Source organism: Talaromyces rugulosus, chromosome III (assembly GCF_013368755.1).
Source record: "Talaromyces rugulosus chromosome III, complete sequence".
Classification (NCBI taxonomy): Eukaryota; Fungi; Ascomycota; class Eurotiomycetes; order Eurotiales; family Trichocomaceae; genus Talaromyces; species Talaromyces rugulosus.
The window spans coordinates 3,328,515-3,347,502 of record NC_049563.1 but is presented as its reverse complement, the minus strand read 5'-3'; the positions used below and the strand labels follow the sequence as shown (position 1 = coordinate 3,347,502).

At 47.2% G+C, this 18,988-nt stretch overlaps 7 protein-coding genes across 7 annotated transcripts; 3 read left to right on the top strand and 4 right to left on the bottom strand.

Annotated features, from left to right (window-relative positions):
• Positions 1-555: 555 nt before the first annotated feature.
• On the bottom strand, positions 556-2,597 carry TRUGW13939_06028 (uncharacterized protein; the record flags this gene model as incomplete). The annotated part of the gene is made up of 6 exons (XM_035489185.1): positions 556-924; positions 988-1,278; positions 1,402-1,526; positions 1,835-1,887; positions 1,934-2,252; positions 2,522-2,597. 6 exons carry the CDS (start codon positions 2,595-2,597, stop codon positions 556-558), a joined length of 1,233 nt encoding a protein of 410 aa, XP_035345078.1.
• Positions 2,598-2,622: 25 nt separating this feature from the next.
• Positions 2,623-3,690, bottom strand: TRUGW13939_06027 (uncharacterized protein; the record flags this gene model as incomplete). The annotated part of the gene is made up of 1 exon (XM_035489184.1): positions 2,623-3,690. One exon carries the CDS (start codon positions 3,688-3,690, stop codon positions 2,623-2,625), a length of 1,068 nt encoding a protein of 355 aa, XP_035345077.1.
• Positions 3,691-4,151: 461 nt separating this feature from the next.
• Positions 4,152-5,757, bottom strand: TRUGW13939_06026 (uncharacterized protein; the record flags this gene model as incomplete). Its single annotated transcript, XM_035489183.1, has 7 exons — positions 4,152-4,238; positions 4,297-4,452; positions 4,515-4,641; positions 4,706-4,957; positions 5,011-5,287; positions 5,346-5,479; positions 5,540-5,757. The coding sequence occupies 7 exons, from the start codon at positions 5,755-5,757 to the stop codon at positions 4,152-4,154; spliced, it is 1,251 nt and encodes a 416-aa protein (XP_035345076.1).
• Positions 5,758-6,711: 954 nt separating this feature from the next.
• On the top strand, positions 6,712-8,013 carry TRUGW13939_06025 (uncharacterized protein; the record flags this gene model as incomplete). Its single annotated transcript, XM_035489182.1, has 1 exon — positions 6,712-8,013. One exon carries the CDS (start codon positions 6,712-6,714, stop codon positions 8,011-8,013), a length of 1,302 nt encoding a protein of 433 aa, XP_035345075.1.
• Positions 8,014-8,231: 218 nt separating this feature from the next.
• TRUGW13939_06024 (uncharacterized protein) lies at positions 8,232-10,336 on the bottom strand (the record flags this gene model as incomplete). The annotated part of the gene is made up of 5 exons (XM_035489181.1): positions 8,232-8,240; positions 8,293-8,527; positions 8,587-8,768; positions 8,826-9,597; positions 9,720-10,336. 5 exons carry the CDS (start codon positions 10,334-10,336, stop codon positions 8,232-8,234), a joined length of 1,815 nt encoding a protein of 604 aa, XP_035345074.1.
• Positions 10,337-10,679: 343 nt separating this feature from the next.
• TRUGW13939_06023 (uncharacterized protein) lies at positions 10,680-16,582 on the top strand (the record flags this gene model as incomplete). The annotated part of the gene is made up of 7 exons (XM_035489180.1): positions 10,680-10,773; positions 10,828-10,952; positions 11,007-11,156; positions 11,211-13,477; positions 13,528-13,751; positions 13,800-15,268; positions 15,326-16,582. The coding sequence occupies 7 exons, from the start codon at positions 10,680-10,682 to the stop codon at positions 16,580-16,582; spliced, it is 5,586 nt and encodes a 1,861-aa protein (XP_035345073.1).
• Positions 16,583-17,771: 1,189 nt separating this feature from the next.
• TRUGW13939_06022 (uncharacterized protein) lies at positions 17,772-18,611 on the top strand (the record flags this gene model as incomplete). The annotated part of the gene is made up of 1 exon (XM_035489179.1): positions 17,772-18,611. One exon carries the CDS (start codon positions 17,772-17,774, stop codon positions 18,609-18,611), a length of 840 nt encoding a protein of 279 aa, XP_035345072.1.
• Positions 18,612-18,988: the final 377 nt, after the last annotated feature.

Sequence of the window (18,988 nt, the reverse complement as noted above, 5' to 3'; positions counted from 1 at the left end):
TGTATTTTGTATGTTTGTTGCTTCCCAATTTTCAGCGTCATCTAGTTGGTTGTAGGGGATGTCTGAGAAGTGCTTTGGGTAGCTTTAGCTTGTCCCATTTTCGAAAAGTAAAGTTGATTATTCTAAGACCGAGCAGTCGTCTTATCTTTTTCAACCAAGTTCAATTGAATCAGCATACCTCAAACGTAGTAAAACACAATGTAGAGATAGTCGGAGAATGCCAGAGTGAAGTTGGATTAAGGTGCGTGAAACGAGGAAGGAGCCACCCATGCCAGCAAGCTCGGCACAACCACACAGATGGGTTAATATAATGTATATACGTCGGAAATAAAAACACTTGTGTGTTGCATGCATAATTTAATTCTTTTCATGTTAAACAACAAAAAAATATGGAGAAGATATACTGTACAGGACATATGGAAACGTTTGAACCATCTTCTCCCAAGATTCGCGCTACCGAAATCGAAAGCGCAGCTCTATAAAAGCGACTTCGGCATGATTATAAAATAAAAATAAAGAAAGAAAGAAAGGACATGGTTTGAGCATTTCCTCCGCTTACAGCTGTCCATCCTTTCTCATCATTGTCTCTGGGTCCCACTTGACTTCGTTCAAGTTAGTCAAGCTACCACTGTTTTCGCAGGATTCGCGTTGGCTGAGAGGTCCAGGAGCTGGGACCTTGGCTGATCCGCTGGCAGCGGACTCCTTTAGGGCAGTCAGAAGGGAGACAACGGACTCGGGGGTCAAATCTTCGTAGTAGTCGTCGTTGATCTGAACCATGGGGGCATTGACACAAGCACCCAAGCATTCGACTTCGATGAAAGTGAAAAGGTTGTCCTCTGTCGTGTGGCCTGCGGTAATGCCGAGGTGCTTGGTAATCGCTTCCATGATCTTGTCGCTACCGCATCCACCGAGCTGGCATGGTGTCTGATGAATACGCAGTTAGATATTGAAAAAAATCCAACGGACCAAAAATTGATAAAAGCTTACCGTAGTGCAAACCTGCACGAAATACTTGCCCACGGGCTCTCGGTTGTACATGGTGTAGAAAGTCGCGACTTCGTAAACTCGCATAGGAGGCATCTCCAAAAGCCGGGCGACCTCGTTCATGACGCTGATGCTCGTGAAACCATGTTGGCGCTGGCCGAGATCGAGTAGGGGCATGACAGCAGCCTTTTTATATTGTGGGGGGTAGCGGTTAAGGATTTCGTCCATGATCTTCAGGTTGTCTTGGTTGAACTTGAACGGGACGGAAGGGTTGTTGTCGGGGCTGTTGCGGTGCTAAAAATATGCGTAGGCGACAGAATTAGACATAATTCAAGACTTAAAACGTTTAAGAAGCCTCAATTCCAGCATTGGCGGCGAGCGAGGGGGGTTTCGGATGGTTCGGGCGACGTTGCTTACCACTGCGAGAGAGTCGCTAAGGACCTGCGGACCGGCAGAGAAGGACCTCCATTGTGGTCGCGAGACCCGTGGGATGAGCTGGCGGGCAGAGCGCGCGACGGTGGGGAAGAGTTTGGAAGCCATTGCTGGCAGTTAGTGTTGAGCAGAGTCGAGCGGTGGTGGAGGAGACGAGGTCCCAAGTCAAAGTCGCGGCCGGCTTGACGAGTTCCTTTGCAGGGAAGCTGCCCGCGCCAATCACAGCCCGCGCAATTCTGCCCGGTCCATGTCAGCGCCGCCCGCCAATCACAGGCGCCAATTTGCAATCTTCCAGTTTACACACGATAATTCATTTATTATATTTGTGTTTTTTGGGGAGGCTTGTTTTCGTAAAGGGTGATAGATTGTTCATCATGGTGCATACGCTAGTACAAGGTCATTATTATGCTCTTCGAACCTCGATAATGAAACCTCGATGAGCCCGAGCCAAACCACACAGTGGCTTCTAGTCTACACATTCTCCAACTTGTAGACTTCATACGCAGGCTCCTCATACGGATGGGCCGTGACCAAAGCCTTCACTGCGTCCAGCATCGTCTCCCTGCCAACACACAGGATCTCGACTTTCATCTCCTCCACGTGTTCCAGCGTGCCCACGGCGCCGATGTTTGGATTAGCGCCTCCTCCAGGCAAAAACTGACCGGTTCCGGGACTTTGGAAGCATGTTTTGGTGTATTTCCCTCCAGGGAAGGCTCCTGCACCGGTGTCGAAAATGGCTTCCTTGCACGCCTCGAGGTTGGGATGGGGGACGAAGAAGACTAGCTTGTAGCGATCTGCTACCGAGGTGCTGGTTGTGGACATGTTTGCCCGTATTGCTAGATATGGCAGTGGCTGGTGACAGTAGCGAGACAGGTTTAGCAGAATAGAGGTATTTGCTTTGTACATGGGTCGAGTTGAGATTGCGTCACGTTAGACCTGCAGGTCCAAGAGGAAAAACGAGGTTATTCAGATATTGATTAGTCATCAACTCATCTATATCTTGGATAACGAATAATGACAATTACATTAATTCAACACGGAATATCCTGTATATGGTTTGAGGACTATATATTTTTACTAATTTATGTTTGATTTGCATGTGTACCGGTACTCGTAACGCATTGGGAATCATTATGCATATACTGAAAATATTGAACAAGAACAAAAATCAACCCTTTCATATCAGTTGAGTCGCTTCACGTATCCTTAAGCCTGGTGCTTCTGAATGTGCTCATGGACACGATTCTCCATCTCCAATTTCCGGTCCTGCTCAACCCAGCTGCCTTGAATACTGTTCAGAGCAATCGTCCTCCACTCCGTCACACTCAGGCCAAACGCTTCCTGGACGGCACAGTAGTTGTGCAGAATAAAGCCTCCAAAATAAGCTGGATCATCACTGTTAATAGAGAACTTAACCCCAGCATCCAAAAACATCCGGATGGGGACTTGACTGATATGGTCGAAACAGCGTAGCTTGATGTTGGAGACCGGGCAGACTGTGAGAAGGATCTCCTCTTGCACAACGCGCTCCATCAGACTAGGGCTATCGATCAATCTGATTCCGTGATCGATTCGCTGTGACTTGTAGGCGTCCAGCGCAGCTATGATATACGATGGATCGCCTTCCTCGCCCGCGTGGGCGGTTCTCTGAACTCCCTTTGAATGCGCAGTGGCATAAATCTCCTTGAACATGTCCTTTGGAGGGCCAACTTCCGAGGACGAGGCTCCAATACCGTGCAGAGCACCACCCAATTCAAAGTCACCCCTTTCCCAGGCCAAATCAAAAACCTTGCTAGCATCACTTGCCGGAAGATGCTTGACAAAGCACAAAATCAGTTTCGTAGTCATTCCATACTCGCGCTCGGCACGCTGACACCCGGCCTTGAAGCCCATAACCACCGTTTCATACGGCACTCCTCGGTTGATATGTTCCTGGGGGTCGAAGAAGACCTCGGCGTGATGGACCCCGTCAGCATGCGCCTTTTGGAAGTACTCCCAGGCCAGCGCTTCATAGTCGTCCTTCTGCTTCAGCACGGACATGCCAATAAAATAATAACTCAGAAAGTCGTCAAGCGAGGTGAAATGCTCATATCTCTCGTACAGCGCCTCGGCGGAGCTGAATTCTGGTCTCGTGTCCGGGTCTGGCAGCGTCACGCCGTTGCGAGCCGCGAGCGAAAACATGAGCTCCGGAGTCAGACATCCTTCCAAATGGACGTGATGTTCACATTTGGGCAGTTGTTGGAGGAAACTGTGGATTTTGCTGTCTTTGCACATTGCGTCTGCGTCGTTCGTTGCGGAACCAAAGTATGGGACAGGGGAAGTTCCACTTCGCACTTTTTATACATGCAGACTTTGGAACTTGAATATGGATGAAAAATCCCTTACGTACGTGGCCCAGCTATTTATCTTGTTTCATATCATATCTCTGTGGGTCCTTTTCACTGCCACTGGCGCAATAAAAATCTGCCTAAGGAGAAAGTAGCGTCAAGAATTGAGTTAATTTGATGCGATCCATTGTTGACTTTGCTCCGGACCCGTCGTCGGCCACCTCCGATGGATCGATTGTTGATAGTAAAATTAGAAATTAATACTGCGATTAACAGGAAAATTCACTGGGATATTTCAGATTTTGAATTTTTGAAACTTATTATGCGACGATAAATAAATTTCTACATCACCCGTTCATTGTGCATGTCAAACTACATACACTGCTAGGTATTTATTACACTAGATAATCAAGAACTAGGCCAAACCTGCTCTACAAACTCTACAATATCGTCTGCGAGAGCCTGAGGATGTTCCAGTGCTGCGAAATGACCGCCCTGACGCAATTTATTGGTGATCAGTCTATGAAGCCGTGCAACATGATGCTGAACTTACCTCTTGATGCGTTTTCCAATAAACCACGTTACCAGTCGCTTCAACCCAGGACCGAGGGCTCGGCATGATTTCTTGCGGGAAGTACGAGAAGCCAAATGGTTTATGAATATACCATTCGGGGGTCAGCGAAGGATGTACTGCCGTTCGCGGGTAAAGCTAGAGGGAGGACAATCAGAAACCGGTTTCCACTGGCAAATGTTAATAGGATAAACGCGTACCTCGCGATAGCTATAGATAGACCGAGGAAAAGTCTCGGTGAACCAGTAGAGTGTGACTTCCTTCAGAATCGTCTGCAGAGGAATAGGGTTGCTGTTATCGGGCCAATCTAGAAACTTCTCGCCAATCCTAGCTTGCAATCAGTCTTTTGACTTCTTTATTTCTCCGAGAAAAGAATCGATAAAAAAATTACCAAGCAAGGAGTGCAACCGGATTCGTCGCCACGATGTGTCCAATAGTGCTGGGCCTCGTAGCATGCATCAGATAATAGGCAGATCCATAGGTACCAAACCATTCTGCCCGTTTCTGGCCTTCTTCCTCGAAAGGCGAGAGCTTTTCGTCTCCAATGCTGGGAGGTTTTGTGATACCAACAAAGTTCACTAAACGCATATGAGTGGCTGCAAGGTTATATGCTAGAGTAAAAATTTCCACGTACAGTGAACAGCTACAAAGTGATGTCAGCTGTCAAGAAACGTCGACTTTTCATGAAACTATAACGAACCTTTACAAGCATCATACTGAATAGCAAGGTAACGCGCAACTCTGGACCCGACATCGCCTCCCTGCACAACATAGCCAGTGCCAAACCCGAGGTTGATCATCAACTGGTTCACGACTCGAGCCATATCATGACAGCTCCAGTCCGTGTCAACCGGTGGACCGCCCGAAAACGTGTATCCAGGAAGCGATGGAATTATCAAATGATAGGGTAGGGTGCTTGGCTCATACTTTTCACGGAATAGCGAAAGTAGAGGAAGAAACTCGAGAAAGCTCCCTGGCATAATCAATCAGTTGATGTCTTCCAAGTTGTCGATTCAGGTCTTGTGGCCTACCAGGCCATCCATGAAGAAAGGCAATTGGTTTTGCATCTTCTCTCTCAGAGAATAGCGCTACAAAGTGAATCGGAAGGCCTTCAATTTCATATGTAAACTGCGGGAAGTCGTTGATATACTTCTCGGTGGCTCTCCTACATAGTTTATGTCTCAAAACTTTATTCCACAGCCATTATCAAAGTATGCTTGCTTACCAGTCGAATTTTTGCAGCTCTTCCTTGGCATTGACCAGCCATTCTGTCGATAACCCCAATCGACGATCTGCGTGGGATCCTTCGTACGTGGGCGGGGCTAATTTCGAGAGCTTCACCAGAGTCCGAAATTCGTCGATTTGCTCATCCGATATGGATACAGTGAAAGGCGAGGGTGCGATTTCCGCACTCGAGGGCACAGTAGAAAATTTTGAAGCCATGGTGTTGAGAATAAATTGATACTAGGAACGCGTTAGATCAATGCGGGGTGCTAGATATCAATATGACAAGTATCGTGCAGGTTCATATTCAATAAATCGGCGGCCGCTATAAAACGCGCCTAGCACTATTTCGTATAACAACAGGCAACAATAACAGAATAATTTATAAGCATCACTTTAAACTCAATAGCGTTGTACCCGTGGGAAATTACAAACCACCACCTTTGTCCATTGCGGCACTGGAATTCCACGTGACAGTTATGACTCACAACATTGAACCAATGATGGATGATTCTGGGCATTCATGATGCTAGTTTTTTTCAATGCTAGCATGAAGATAGTATAGATCAATGGGGATTAGAGGATGACCCAGACACTCACCGGCTCCAGATTAGGGTTCCTTTCTGACTGACTCACGAGAGCGTCTAAACTACAACTATTTCCATAATTAATTTGGCGCTAATAACCTGGTAACCGAGGGGATATTTGAGATTTAAAGCGAAACTATAGTATTGTTATTACTGTAGGCAGAAGTACGACAAAATCACTTTTTAGTAGTAGTTTATAATGGAGAGATATCAAAGGCGGTAAGTGGGGCGACAAATAATAGCTTGCGATACTGCAACTTTTTTTTTTTGATGATCAACTCATCAACTCATCTTCTGATCAACCGCATACTTGAAATCTTTAAATATTACGCAGTTTCACGGTAAGATATACAACTAGATCGACGTCGCTATTTCAAGACACAAAGGATCTAGACAATGTTCAACCAGACCGTTGAGGATCAACTTCATCCCACCATCCGCTAAAAGACCTACCTTATCGACCGCACTCGCTGCCTCGACCCACCACCAATACCCAGCGCCTCGCCTCGCGCTGACTGAAATCATTTCCAGACTGTATTTCTCGACTCGACTCACTTTCTGCCGCTTCCGGCGCAGGATCTGCACCATGGCCGAAAGACCGACCCAGATACTGCCGGTGCGCCGGTTGAACGCAGCACCCGATCACACGTCGATTGCAGAATGGTGGGCAACCGAGAAGAGCAAGGGTACAGCTGAAGCCACGGCAGTCTCACAAGCCGCGGAAGTTTTACGGTCGGGTGAGATACCTGTTGGATTTCCCACGGAGACGGTATACGGGCTCGGTGCGGATGCTACGCGGAGTGCTGCAGTGCAGGGAATATACAAGGCAAAGAAAAGACCGTCGGATAATCCGCTGATTATTCATGTCGACTCGCTGGATATGCTCAATCGAGTACTGAACCCAACCCAGACGAACGAACTCGCTGGTCACGCGACAACAAACAGCAACAGCAAAAACAAGATCCCGGCCATCTACGAGCCCCTCATTTCGAGGTTTTGGCCTGGTCCTCTCACCATCCTCCTTCCAAACCCCGCGGGGTCGCCCCTGGCAAAGGAAGTCACTGCTGGTTTGACAACATTTGGCGTGCGCATGCCTTCGTCTGCGTTTGCTCGTCTCCTCATTCACGTTGCCGATAGACCGCTTGCCGCTCCCTCCGCGAATGCCTCCACAAAACCGTCACCAACGACCGCTCAACATGTTTATGAAGATCTCAAAGGTCGAATCGACCTTATTCTAGATGGAGGATCCTGTGGAGTTGGGGTCGAAAGCACAGTTGTTGACGGCCTGTCCGACCCGCCGGCCATTCTTCGACCCGGTGGAATAGGTATTGAAGAGATCAAGAGCTGCCCGGGCTGGGAGAAGGTCAAAATAGGGTATCACGATAGCGCACTGAAGAGCAAAGACGCCCCACGAGCACCGGGCATGAAATATAGACACTACTCTCCCAAAGCGCAGGTGGTTCTTTTCGAAGCCGGTTCGGATATCTCCTCAGCCACACTTCGGGTGAAAGCAGATCTACAAGCCGCAAATTCTACCGACGGCGCGCATAAAACCGGCATTGTACGAACGCGGACGTGGCCTGTAGCCCTTGGAATCACCTCAGACAACCAGTCAACAGTTAGTATTCGCGAGATTTCCATGACACCGGACGGGGATATTACGGGTATCAGCAACGGAGCCGACTCCCTGGCAGCGTCGATATTAGACTTGAATTTGGGTTCGAGTGCAGATGCTATTGCTCGAGGATTATTCTCTGCTTTGCGCGCGTTGGATGGACTTAATGTAGATGTAATTTATGTCGAGGGTATCCACGATGAGGAGGGCGATCTCGCTGCGGCCATTATGAATAGACTTAGAAAGGCTTCCGAGGTGGCTATTATAGTATAGAAACACCAAAAAATAATAAAATATTTGGAATAGAATTAAAAGATGTCAAACTGTGCCTCATGAGTTCAATGTTGTATCTATATTTATAGTAGAATTGCTCCTCTAGACTTAAAATGACAAAATCTATGGTCGTGATCAATTGATAGCTAATAGGGTCGTGATATAATGAGTTTATAGAGCTGTGTGTCATGGGATCGTGAAACTACTTCGTTCATATCTCAGAAGACCTAGTAGACCATATTAGCAACAGAGTCAATAACCTTCAAATGCTCAACTCACGGCACCGCCGATAATAAATAGCCTCTCTTCCTCCTTTCGTATCCACTGGGTAATCTTATTCGCGCTTTGCGAAAGAGCGTTACGATTCGTATCTGGGCCCGCAACGCAGTAGAATTCAAAAGCCGGACTGACCCATGCAAATGCACTTGCCGATTTACTGGCGCTGTGGTGTACTTTGACATGTGTGTTGCGGGCGTGCACGCTTTCATGAAGAGAATTATACATTGATATTAATCTTTTCGCAAGTCAGCTTTTTTTTGTATTAGAGCGGGGAAAAAGATAGAAAGAACTAACCTTCGATGGCGAGTGAGCGATGTAAATTCAGATTCGTATGAAGACATAACAAACTGGACATGGGCTCTTGATTTGTATATGAAATGGCGCAGGACCGTCCCAGGGACAATATCTGTGGGCGAAGGCCTCCCTCCTTTTATTGCGTCCATGATAATTTTCATACTTCCATTTTTTTGCATTTGCTAGAATGAATATTAATTAGTAGAGATTCTTCGGATTGAGGAAGAGTGGTTTATTACCTCGACAATGTTATTTCGCATTTCCTGCAGCTGGAAAAAACTTTCTTTGTCCGGACTGATGAGAATAATTGCGACAGATTCATCTTTCACAATATCCTCGTCGTTGAAAATATCCCCGTTTTCGTTTCTTACATCGAGAAAACTGACGTACATGTAAAGATAGCCGGAACTGTTGAAGCCTGGAAGACAAACAGGTATCCAACTCTCGCCACCTCCGGCTTTCACGCCATCGGCCTCGAAAATCATATTGAACAAGAGTTGTAGGTCACCCGGATGGAGAGAATGCTTCTTGGGGCGAATAACGCTGACAAGTCGACCACCGGCTGCCACCAGACCGTACAGCAATTTCTCAGCCCTCGTCTTCAACAGAACATTATTTATGGACTGTCTGTGCGACTTTCTTATTTTCAAGCATTCCAAGGCTGAGAGGAGAGTTGTTGGGGAGCCCTTTGTGAACGAATCAGCTAGGGAGGAAAGTAAAGTCTCGGTTCCTTGAAGAGGTCTCTTGAGATCGGTGGAAGGTCGGACTGAGAAGAGATGGCCCAAAGTGGGAAGTGTGAGAGTAGATAAAATTTGCATATAAAGTGCATCAAGTTGAAGTCTGAGATGGCCTTCACTCTCCGCTAAGCGACTGATGGCGACCAAGTAAAGAGGACCCTGAGAGAGTATGACAATTTTGGTGTCCCCTGCAATGAAACTTCTCAATGGATCGTCACCTTCCTGGTAGAAAGATATAATCGTTTGGATTATTCCAATATAGTTGGATACTAAGCTACCATCGCCGTGTCGAGTATAGATAGGTTTACCAGCAGCGGATAGAATTAGATAATGTTTCCGCTTTCCTTTCCATTTCTGAAGCAGCATTTCTACTCAAAAGTCAGCGTTCTCAGTCACTAGTTTATATATTCTTGAATCATGCCTTCATTGTCGCCAATCTCATCTAGATCTCCAATGTCGTCGAATTCTCTGACGAATTCGTTTTCGCCATCATCTTGAGGGAATTCAGGCAAGTCGAGAACCCCCACATTTTCGGTATGAAGCTGATGCGCGGCTTCAGCAGCAAAATCACCGAATATACTCTCATCCTGTCCTTCCTCGGAATTCGCTATGACGCTTCTGATACTGGCAGTGTCGCCTGCCTCGCTGCCACGAGTGCTATTCAATTGGCTTAAACTCGTTCTCGCCTTCAAACCTCGACCTAGTAAGGTGCGTCCAAAACCAGGAATGAACGTGTCAACTGTGTCCGAATTTGCTTGCCGGGAGATATCCTTCAACGACAGAGCCGTTGTCGCCTGTGACTGCAGGTGTGGTCGGGCGGTTAACGGTCGAGAAGCACTGTCTTCATCTAGGAGATCGATAGTCTGGGGACGCGGTGGCAGCGGGGGTCGCTCTTCTTCTGAGCTCGTGCTATAAGTCCCCCTGTCATCGCCGTGGCTCTTCGAGATCTCCCTGCTGTGTTGATCTGACTGGCCATCCGGTGTCGTGGAGGGCCCGTCTGCTTTAGTCTCCATCCTTATTCATGGTGGGAAGACAAGTCAATCCCAGCAGGTTCTCTGTGATCGCCAAATGTATGTTTATTTGTTTTTTTCCGAATTATGTGTTGTCCATTGGGAAGATAAGGAGTTGTCGCGGGGGAGAAACTGACGTAGTTGGTCGCTGCGGGCCCAGCGAGCGGAGCTTCCTCGTTTGGTTGTTTTAAAGTGACTGCGGAGAAACTTAATCCGCACGCGTGGCCTCAGTGCACAACAGAGTCGAGTCTGTCACCACCTTGCGAACATTTCATCTCGAGCTCCGCCGACTCGATGTCGGAGTTATGAGGAGTCGCACCTCAAGTGCAAATTCGACATTGGCATCATGAGCCTGGATCCAGGCAGCTTGCAGCGAGCCGACTCCCCCGCAAGCTCCGATAGCTCCTTCACTCGCTCGCGACACCGGAACCAAAATGACGGTTTGTACTCTGGCTAGAGACTTGCAGGTGTTAGGAGGCTGACGAGAAGCAAAGATCATTTGAAAAAGGACAAGAACTATCGCCGATATGCGTCTACGGTGGAGCGCGCTTTGTCGCTGTTCGACACAACTCTGCAGGAATGGGCGGATTATATCTCATTTCTGAGCCGCCTGCTCAAGGTGCGCACATTGGAACGTCTGGCCAATGGATAGTATCTGATTGTATTGGGATAGGCACTTCAATCACACCCCCCTGACTTGTCAGTTGTGCCTCACAAGGTGACTGTCGCAAAGAGGCTGGCACAATGCTTGAATCCGTCATTACCTTCGGGTGTACACCAGAAGGCCCTTGAGGTTTATACCTATATATTTGGCTTGATAAAGGTTTGTCGCAGTCGCCTTTTTATGCTGGTATTTTATTATTAACATGCTTGGTAGTCTGAAGGTCTTACACAAGACTTGTCCCTATATTTCCCTGGGGTGGCGCCAACCCTAACCTTCGCATCTCTCTCCGTTCGGCCGTTATTCATAGCTCTGCTTGAGACATACCTTCCCGAACTAGAACCGATGGCACTTCGCCCTGCCTTGAAAGCTATAATTCTCGCCTTGCTTCCCGGCCTAGAAGAAGAAACCAGCGATGACTTTGAACCAACCCTTCGTACGCTCAACAAGATCCGCACCGTTGCCAGCCAGATGGATACACGCAGATCCAGTCTAAACCCTAATGCCGGGGGGCAGTATTTTTGGCAGTGTTTGTTCCTGGCTTCAATAACAAACCCTAGCAGGCGTTCTGGAGTTTTGGCTTATCTCAGTCGTCACCTGCCAAAACTGGGACTCACGGATTCGAAGAACGCTCGGTCCGAGAAAGAAGAGAGCCAGGAGATACCGACGGACTCGGCAGCAGTTGCGGAATCGGTCATATCGCCGGAGCCTGGTCTGCTCATTCGGTGCTTTGCTAGTGGTTTGGCGGACGATCAGCTTCTCGTGCAGCGCAATTTCCTCGACATGCTGGTAACACACCTACCTCTGCACTCTCCAATCCTTCAATACAAAATTAGACGGGATGATTTCGAAAGGTTGATTCTTGCTGCTACCGGAGTTGTTACTCGTCGAGACATGAGTCTTAACAGAAGATTATGGGCCTGGCTGCTTGGCCCAGAACCGACAAATATTACTGCGGAATTCCCTCTTCCTAGCAATGACAAAGATCGCCGAGTTTCTACAGATGGCTCGGAGCAGTCACAGTCACAGTCACAGTCACAGTATTTCAGTAAATTCGGTCTGGATCCGCTGATCCGGGGAATTCTCAAAATGATCAATCAAGGGTCACCCCAGCCTTCCGAGAGGAGTAGACCGCTACGCATTGCGCTGTCACTAATGGATCGCTGGGAGGTAGGCGGATTCGTTGTTCCTGCAGTGTTTCTCACAATCATGCGAAACGTCCAAGCATACGAGAAAGTAGGTGCTAAACCGCATTTTGACGAGGTCTTCAGAAGCGCTAGCGCTTTCTTTGATGGCGTAGAGAGTGGCTTAATCTTCTCGGAACTGCTATATTTGATTGATATCGATCTCAAAAGCCGCTATGGCAGCTTCGAAAAGAAAGTGGATGATCTGAAGCTTGCCCATTTTATTCTCGCCAACTTCAATGTCCGCGAAGAAGAAATGGTTTTGATTCATGTTCCATTGTTGACTCTGTCTATATTGACCAAAGCAAACGAGATTTTATCCGTTCGGCCCGAATCGAATCCAGAGAATAACAAAATTCTACTTCAGCATCTGGTCAAACTTCTGAATTTCGTGCTGAACCTACTCCCTGAGCGGGCATTTTTGATTAAAGCTGCCTCTGAAACGCCGCCTGATGATCAACAAAATACCGATAATTCTATCATCTCGCAGCGCGTTCGTGAATTTTATGACCACAGCAGGGAGAGCCTCGAGCTTCAACCGCTACCCTTCGCCCCTCGCACTCTTGCTGAACTGATCTTACGGGCAGCACATAACCTATCTATCTCTTCTTTAAAAGACACTCATTCGAATTTGTCAGTGAAAGAAACGTTGAACCTCTTGGTAGCGCTTTTGAAGAAGACGCCGAAATCCCGGAGCCTAGCGGACTCATCTCTCATCACCGCCTTTCACGATAATCTGAAGTTCAACGATTCTGGGCTCAGTACCCAACAGTTTCCCGTCATTTCTTCGATTGCTTCGACCGTCGTTGCTCTCTATGGCATCCACAGCCCTGGCTACTACATTACTTATCAGCAATTATGCGACCTGATACCTACATTAGTGGGAAGTTTATGGACTTTCTTGTCCCCTCAAAGTCCTAAATTCCATGTTGAAGCTGTCCGCTGTCTTTGGCTATTGCATTCGATTACCTGGCAAGATCATTTGGTAGAGTCTTCGATAACAAACTTGATGGTCGAGCAAGAGTCTTATAGCACTGCTCAATTTGCCAATACTGGGCCCGTGGAAAAGTTTTTCGTACTCTGGAATCACAGCCACCAGTGGAACCATGAGACCTCGAACAATCGGATTGCTGAAGAACACTCTGTAAATGGGAAGCCTTCAGGAAATGACCGTTCTCTCTACCACGTTTCTTTCCTTCAACGTCCTCTCTTCATTATTTTGGATTCATTGACCCAGCCTACCGATGAGGTCTCACAATTGGTCCGCGATTGGATACAAGACATGCCATCTGTACAAAGGTAAATTTCATCCAAATTTCCAGAGGTTCGCATTTGCTAATCAAAACCAGGGTTCTCTACATCATCGTCTCGGCACTGGAGGCCTTGGTTGATGTTGAATCTGTAGCAGGAAACAAGAGTGGGACCGTATCATCAGATGATCGTCGGGAATGCAACTATCTACTCCAAACACTGTCGAACGTGATGAAAGCGCTTTCTCATAATGGCTGGGTTATTCTCTTATCTCATTCCCTCCATCCCACCGAAAATGCTCGCGAATCGTTGGCCCCTGAAGGTGAGTCGTTCTCGAATCCATATCTAGTATCTAGGCTAACAACAACAGATGTTGTTGAAGAAAAACCCATCCAAACCACGATTGCTGAAATAGCACTCGCGTTATGTGGATCTGCAAACCCGCCGGATAGTGAAATTGACACTGAAGAAGAGGCATTGCAGCGAATTGCCCTGCTAGTCCTTCGACAGCTACTGCTTGGCCTTGGTGCTGAGCAGATAACTAGCACTAACATCCATGTCATTCTTATCGAGAAACTCTCTAATGCGTTGGACCAGGGCAGCGATAGTGTTCAAAGCGCTACTATTGAAACTCTTCTCGCAGCTCTCAAAGCCAAGTTTGCACATCTCCAGCCCTCGCCCGCCAACCCGAAACATAGACGAACGGGATCTCGAGGCTCTCTAAGAAGCGCTTCAATTCTATCCTTGAGTACGGATCGAGTGGATAAGATACAACAAGCGCCCCCGGTGCCGCAACCTCCGGAACAGCTACTGGACTGCCTCTTGAAAGGCATTAGCTCTCCAAAATCCCGAGGTTGTTTGGAAAAATGGATTCTTCTCCTTAGCGAAAGTCTTCCTTTCTACGGAGAATCTTTATTCCAGATTCTCCTAATGCTTGTAGAATGTTTCTGCAGAGAAATACGGTCCTCATTCTCTAACCTTCAAGAAGTATTCAAGAAGACGGAGCATTGGCCAGAAGATCGATGCGAATACGTGACAATAATCCTACTAACCGGGCTCGAGACATGCATAGCCACTGCACATGAACGTCTTCATGCTGAAGAAATAACAACGCCAGCTATCCGAAGCCCTGATCAACCCCAAGGATTTTTCGGAAATATGGTATCTAATGTTTTCAATTCGGACGGAGCACAAACGAGAAACGTAGCCAATGATCGGCTTACTGTTTTGCTGTGCTTCCAAGATGCTGTTCGACTCTGCTTCTCCATCTGGTCATGGGGCTCTAATAACACCAAAGGCGGTACATCTTACGATTCAGAATCAGCCGCCTCCTTTCAGTACACATCTTTGAGAATGAGAAACCGATCACGCCGTTTATTGGAGCATTTGTTTACCGCCGAAGCGCTCGAGTCCCTTGAAACGATGGTGGAACTTTGGTGCAATACTGACTCTGCTGGGGCAATCAACTCCTCGCACATCTTCAATCTCCTCCATACGCTTGACAGGGCTCGACCAAAGGTGATCATTCCGGCTATTTTCAATTCCATATACAGCCGCACAAACCCGGCTGCCTTGGACCCGAATCGTAAATCCGCTCTCGCGTCCAACATTACTGAATCTGAACTGGCAGCTTTCTTGGTTACATATGCGCGGTCTCTTGACGATGATGTACTCGACGAGATTTGGGGTGACTGCACAACGTTCTTGCGTGATGTGCTCGCAAACCCGTTCCCACATCGACAGATTCTCTCGCGTCTAGTAGAATTTGCTGGAATTCTAGGAACAAAGATGGAGAATACAAGCTTTGGTGACGATCGCCGCATGAGGAAAGAACTTGGTGTATGTTTTAAATGTTCAACTAACGCAGTCTACGGATGACATGCTGATGTCTTATAGGATCTTTTGCTTCGCCTTTTGGCGGCTATATTCACCAGCAAACCGATGGGCCTGTCTCAGGATTCAGGCATGTCTGGTCGGCCATCTTTGGATCATGATGGTTCGCCTCCATCCCAAGTGGGCCCTGATGATATGTTAAGTATCTTGACCGTGTCATTGCCGGCGTTTGTGACAACGTTGGGCGAGACCGACCGAATCACAACCGCAATATCAAGCATTTCGACCAACGTTGTATCGCCGATTTTCCGCTCGCGTCTTTTCCCAAATAATGTCACCAAGAACGTTCTCGGGCTACTACAGCATATCTCCAAGATATCTGCAAGCTCCAAAGTTTGGAAAAAGGACATTGGGGATGCTTTCAACGATCCCAAGTTTTTTGGGTGCCATGTGGACTTGGTCAAATCTGGATGGATGAGTCTTTTACGGCAGCTAGTTCTTGTAGATAAAGATCGGTTCTCTGAACTACTGTCTCGTTTGACACCACCAGCTACTGCTGGTATCATGTTTGGTGTTGGGGCATCGGCGGCGAGGCTGGAAGCTGATCGCAAAACACAGCTCAATCTACGCAGAATCGCCCTGCTGATTCTATCCAACATTGAGGACCAGTTTGTTACAGATCTTCCATCCCTTGTGCAAAAGCTGGAGGACCTTCTACAGGCCACACATTCGTCGTCACCATCATCTGCTACCCGAGCCGAGATCTTCATGGTTCTTCGAGCCCTTCTTTTGAAAACCTCGACGATTCATCTAGCGCCATTCTGGCCTCTGATCAACACGGAGCTACAAGAGGCAATATACGCTGTGCCTCAGCATCAGCAGTCAGAACTCTACCAGCCATACTCGCTCTTGCAGGCCTGTAAGCTGTTAGACATCCTGCTCCTCCTGGTTCCCGACGACTTCCAGCTGCAAGAATGGCTCTTTGTAACAGACACTATTGATGCAATCTACCCACCCGGTCGATGGGAGCCGGTAGCACTGGCAGATGAAGTATCTCGCAGCCTCGGCACGCGAGAGGCAGTTTCACCGCTACCCAGCGATCTAGGCGACAAAAGCGGGCTTAAGAAGCCCAGCCTCAACTCAGATCGCACCAGAGAGACGCCCAAGGACGAGATTATTGATCGGGTTCTGAAGCCATTTTTCGGACACATGAGCATCCAAGCCTTTGAGGATACGTACAGTATGGGTGTTCCCGATATTGATGCTTGTATCGAGGATTTGCTGGCGGATCTTTTCAATGAGAGCACTATGGCGAGTTGATTTTAAAGCAATTGGAGCGTTATGTGGATCGATCTGTAGTTTTCTTTTTTCATTATTTTATTGTCATCATCTTATGGCTTTATTCCCTCTTTTACATGTTCTTTGCTGCAACTGTGTATAGATTGAGATGTCAAGTATGTTAGAATAAATACCCTTGAAGTCTACCTATCTAAATTGTTACAGGAACATTTGAAATGGTCGGATACATAATTCTAGGACCAAGTACTGAAAGGAAAGTTGTATCGTCAACTGGTAGAATTGGTGATCTGGCCCCAATGGAGGTGAATATCTGTCTCCATCTGAGAAGTGAACATGAACTATTTTCTCCCTGGGACATGTTGCAATGAACTTATCCAAGGATTGCTGGATGACGTCGCCCGTATTATCGCGTACTTCTTGCTTGCTGAATTGACGTCCATTGTGATATCCCCCCACAAATGAGCCACAATGTGAAAAGGGTCGAGAAACAGTCCAAAATTCAGCCTCCCAACTTTTTCAATAACCCTAAAGAGTGCTGCTAATTGTTTATATAACTTTAAACTGCACCTTTATAAGCAATCCCCAGCCTAGGGGCCATTTTTGCCGTCATATCTGCAATATGCCAGAGTTCTGATATGATCACATCGTCTCTAGTGTTATTTTCTAAAATATCATCTCCAAACTTGGCAAGCATTATGGGCAATTGCAAAGTTGGGGCTTGCAGTATGTGCTATTTCTAACAGGAGGAGAGAAATTGGCATCTATATCGAAGAATCCAAACCCCTCGCTTTCATGCGCGTTTCTTCTTGGTTGGTTAACCAATTGGTGACTTGGGTGACTTGGGCGCCTTGTGTGTCAGCACTGCGCACTTCACCAATAATATCTAACAGACACTCACTTCTTAAAACCACATCTCAACTAATTATAGCCGACCCAGAACGAGAATGACGCCCAAGCCCTCTGACCTCTGAGTATAACATTGCTGAGAGGTGATAATATCGGCATAAAGAGGGCCACAGCTCATGATGGCCACCTCATAAGGCGCCTGGGCATCCTTGCAGGCACCACGATTCCTCATGTAGTTAGACCGGGCGCATGTGCTCTTATATGAGTATTGCGTATCCTCGCAGCTGCCTAGCTCTCGACACACACACAATACACTGGACATTCCATGCGTGTAGCCATCCTTTAGCTTATCCATTAATTTGAAATGCCTTTGCTTAGCCTGGCAAATGAATTGTTACAGCTGATAGCAGAATTCCTGGACACAGAGGAAGACATTAACTCCTATACCCAAACAAACTGCCGGCTGTACGTTCTCCTAAATCCCTATCTCTATCGGCATACAATTAAACACTTTGGCGGTTCAGCATTACTATGGGCCGTGAAACACGGAAAGGGGTTGGCAGCCGCAAAGCTACTGGAACTCGGTTCTGACATGGAATCCACGAATACTCACGGGCAGACGTGTTTGTCGTTAGCCGCAGGGCTGGGGCACGAGGAACTGGTGAAGTTATTGCTTGCGAGGTACAACATTTGCATAGATGCTAGAGACCTTAACGGCCAGATATCACTATCAAGAGCAGCAGAATATGGGCATGAAAACATTGTGAACCTACTTCTTGCTACGGGAGGCGTCAATCCTGCCTCTATAGATGTTGATGGTCGGACGCCCTTATTTTTTGCCGCAGAGAGGGGGCACGAGGCAATAGTGAAAGTACTGCTCTCCACAGAAGGCGTCAATGCAAATTACAAGGACAATAATGGATATACTCCGCTAACGTTGGCAGCAGGGAGTGGGCACACAGAGGTGGTAAAGATGCTACTTAGTATAGGAAATATCGACCTCAATCCCGATGACTACTTCCATGGCCGAACGCCTATATCCTGGGCGGCAGGACGAGGATGTACTGATGTGGTTCAGATGCTGGTCGCTACGAAGGGTGTTAGCTTGGAATTTGAGGATCATGAGGGTCAGACCCCGCTAGCTTTGGCTGTAAGATATGGGCATGAAGCAGTGGCGAAGATCCTGCAAAGTCTTCGGGGATAGTTCGCACTTTCACTTGACTTCGGTTGATTGCTGTGCCTTCTCAAACTTGAAATATGAGAATGAATGGTTCCTGCGTGCATAAGAGAGATGAACAAAAGTTGTAATATTCCTGATAGACACTTCTGTCTCACTAGAGTCATAATATCAGGGTCGTACAAAGTATGTCACACCATTTTCCAATCGTTATGAAAACAAGAAGGATACATGGAATAGCAAGAGCGGACCAAAAAAAAAAGGAATAAAGAAAGAGAGTAAAAGAGGAAAGGACCGAAAACATTAGTTAAAACCAAACTTGTAAAGTAACAAATTAGGCTTTGCAGTTTAATCCGGCGAAACCTGAATATGGATCATCATGTTAGCTTGGACTGCAGAAAGCC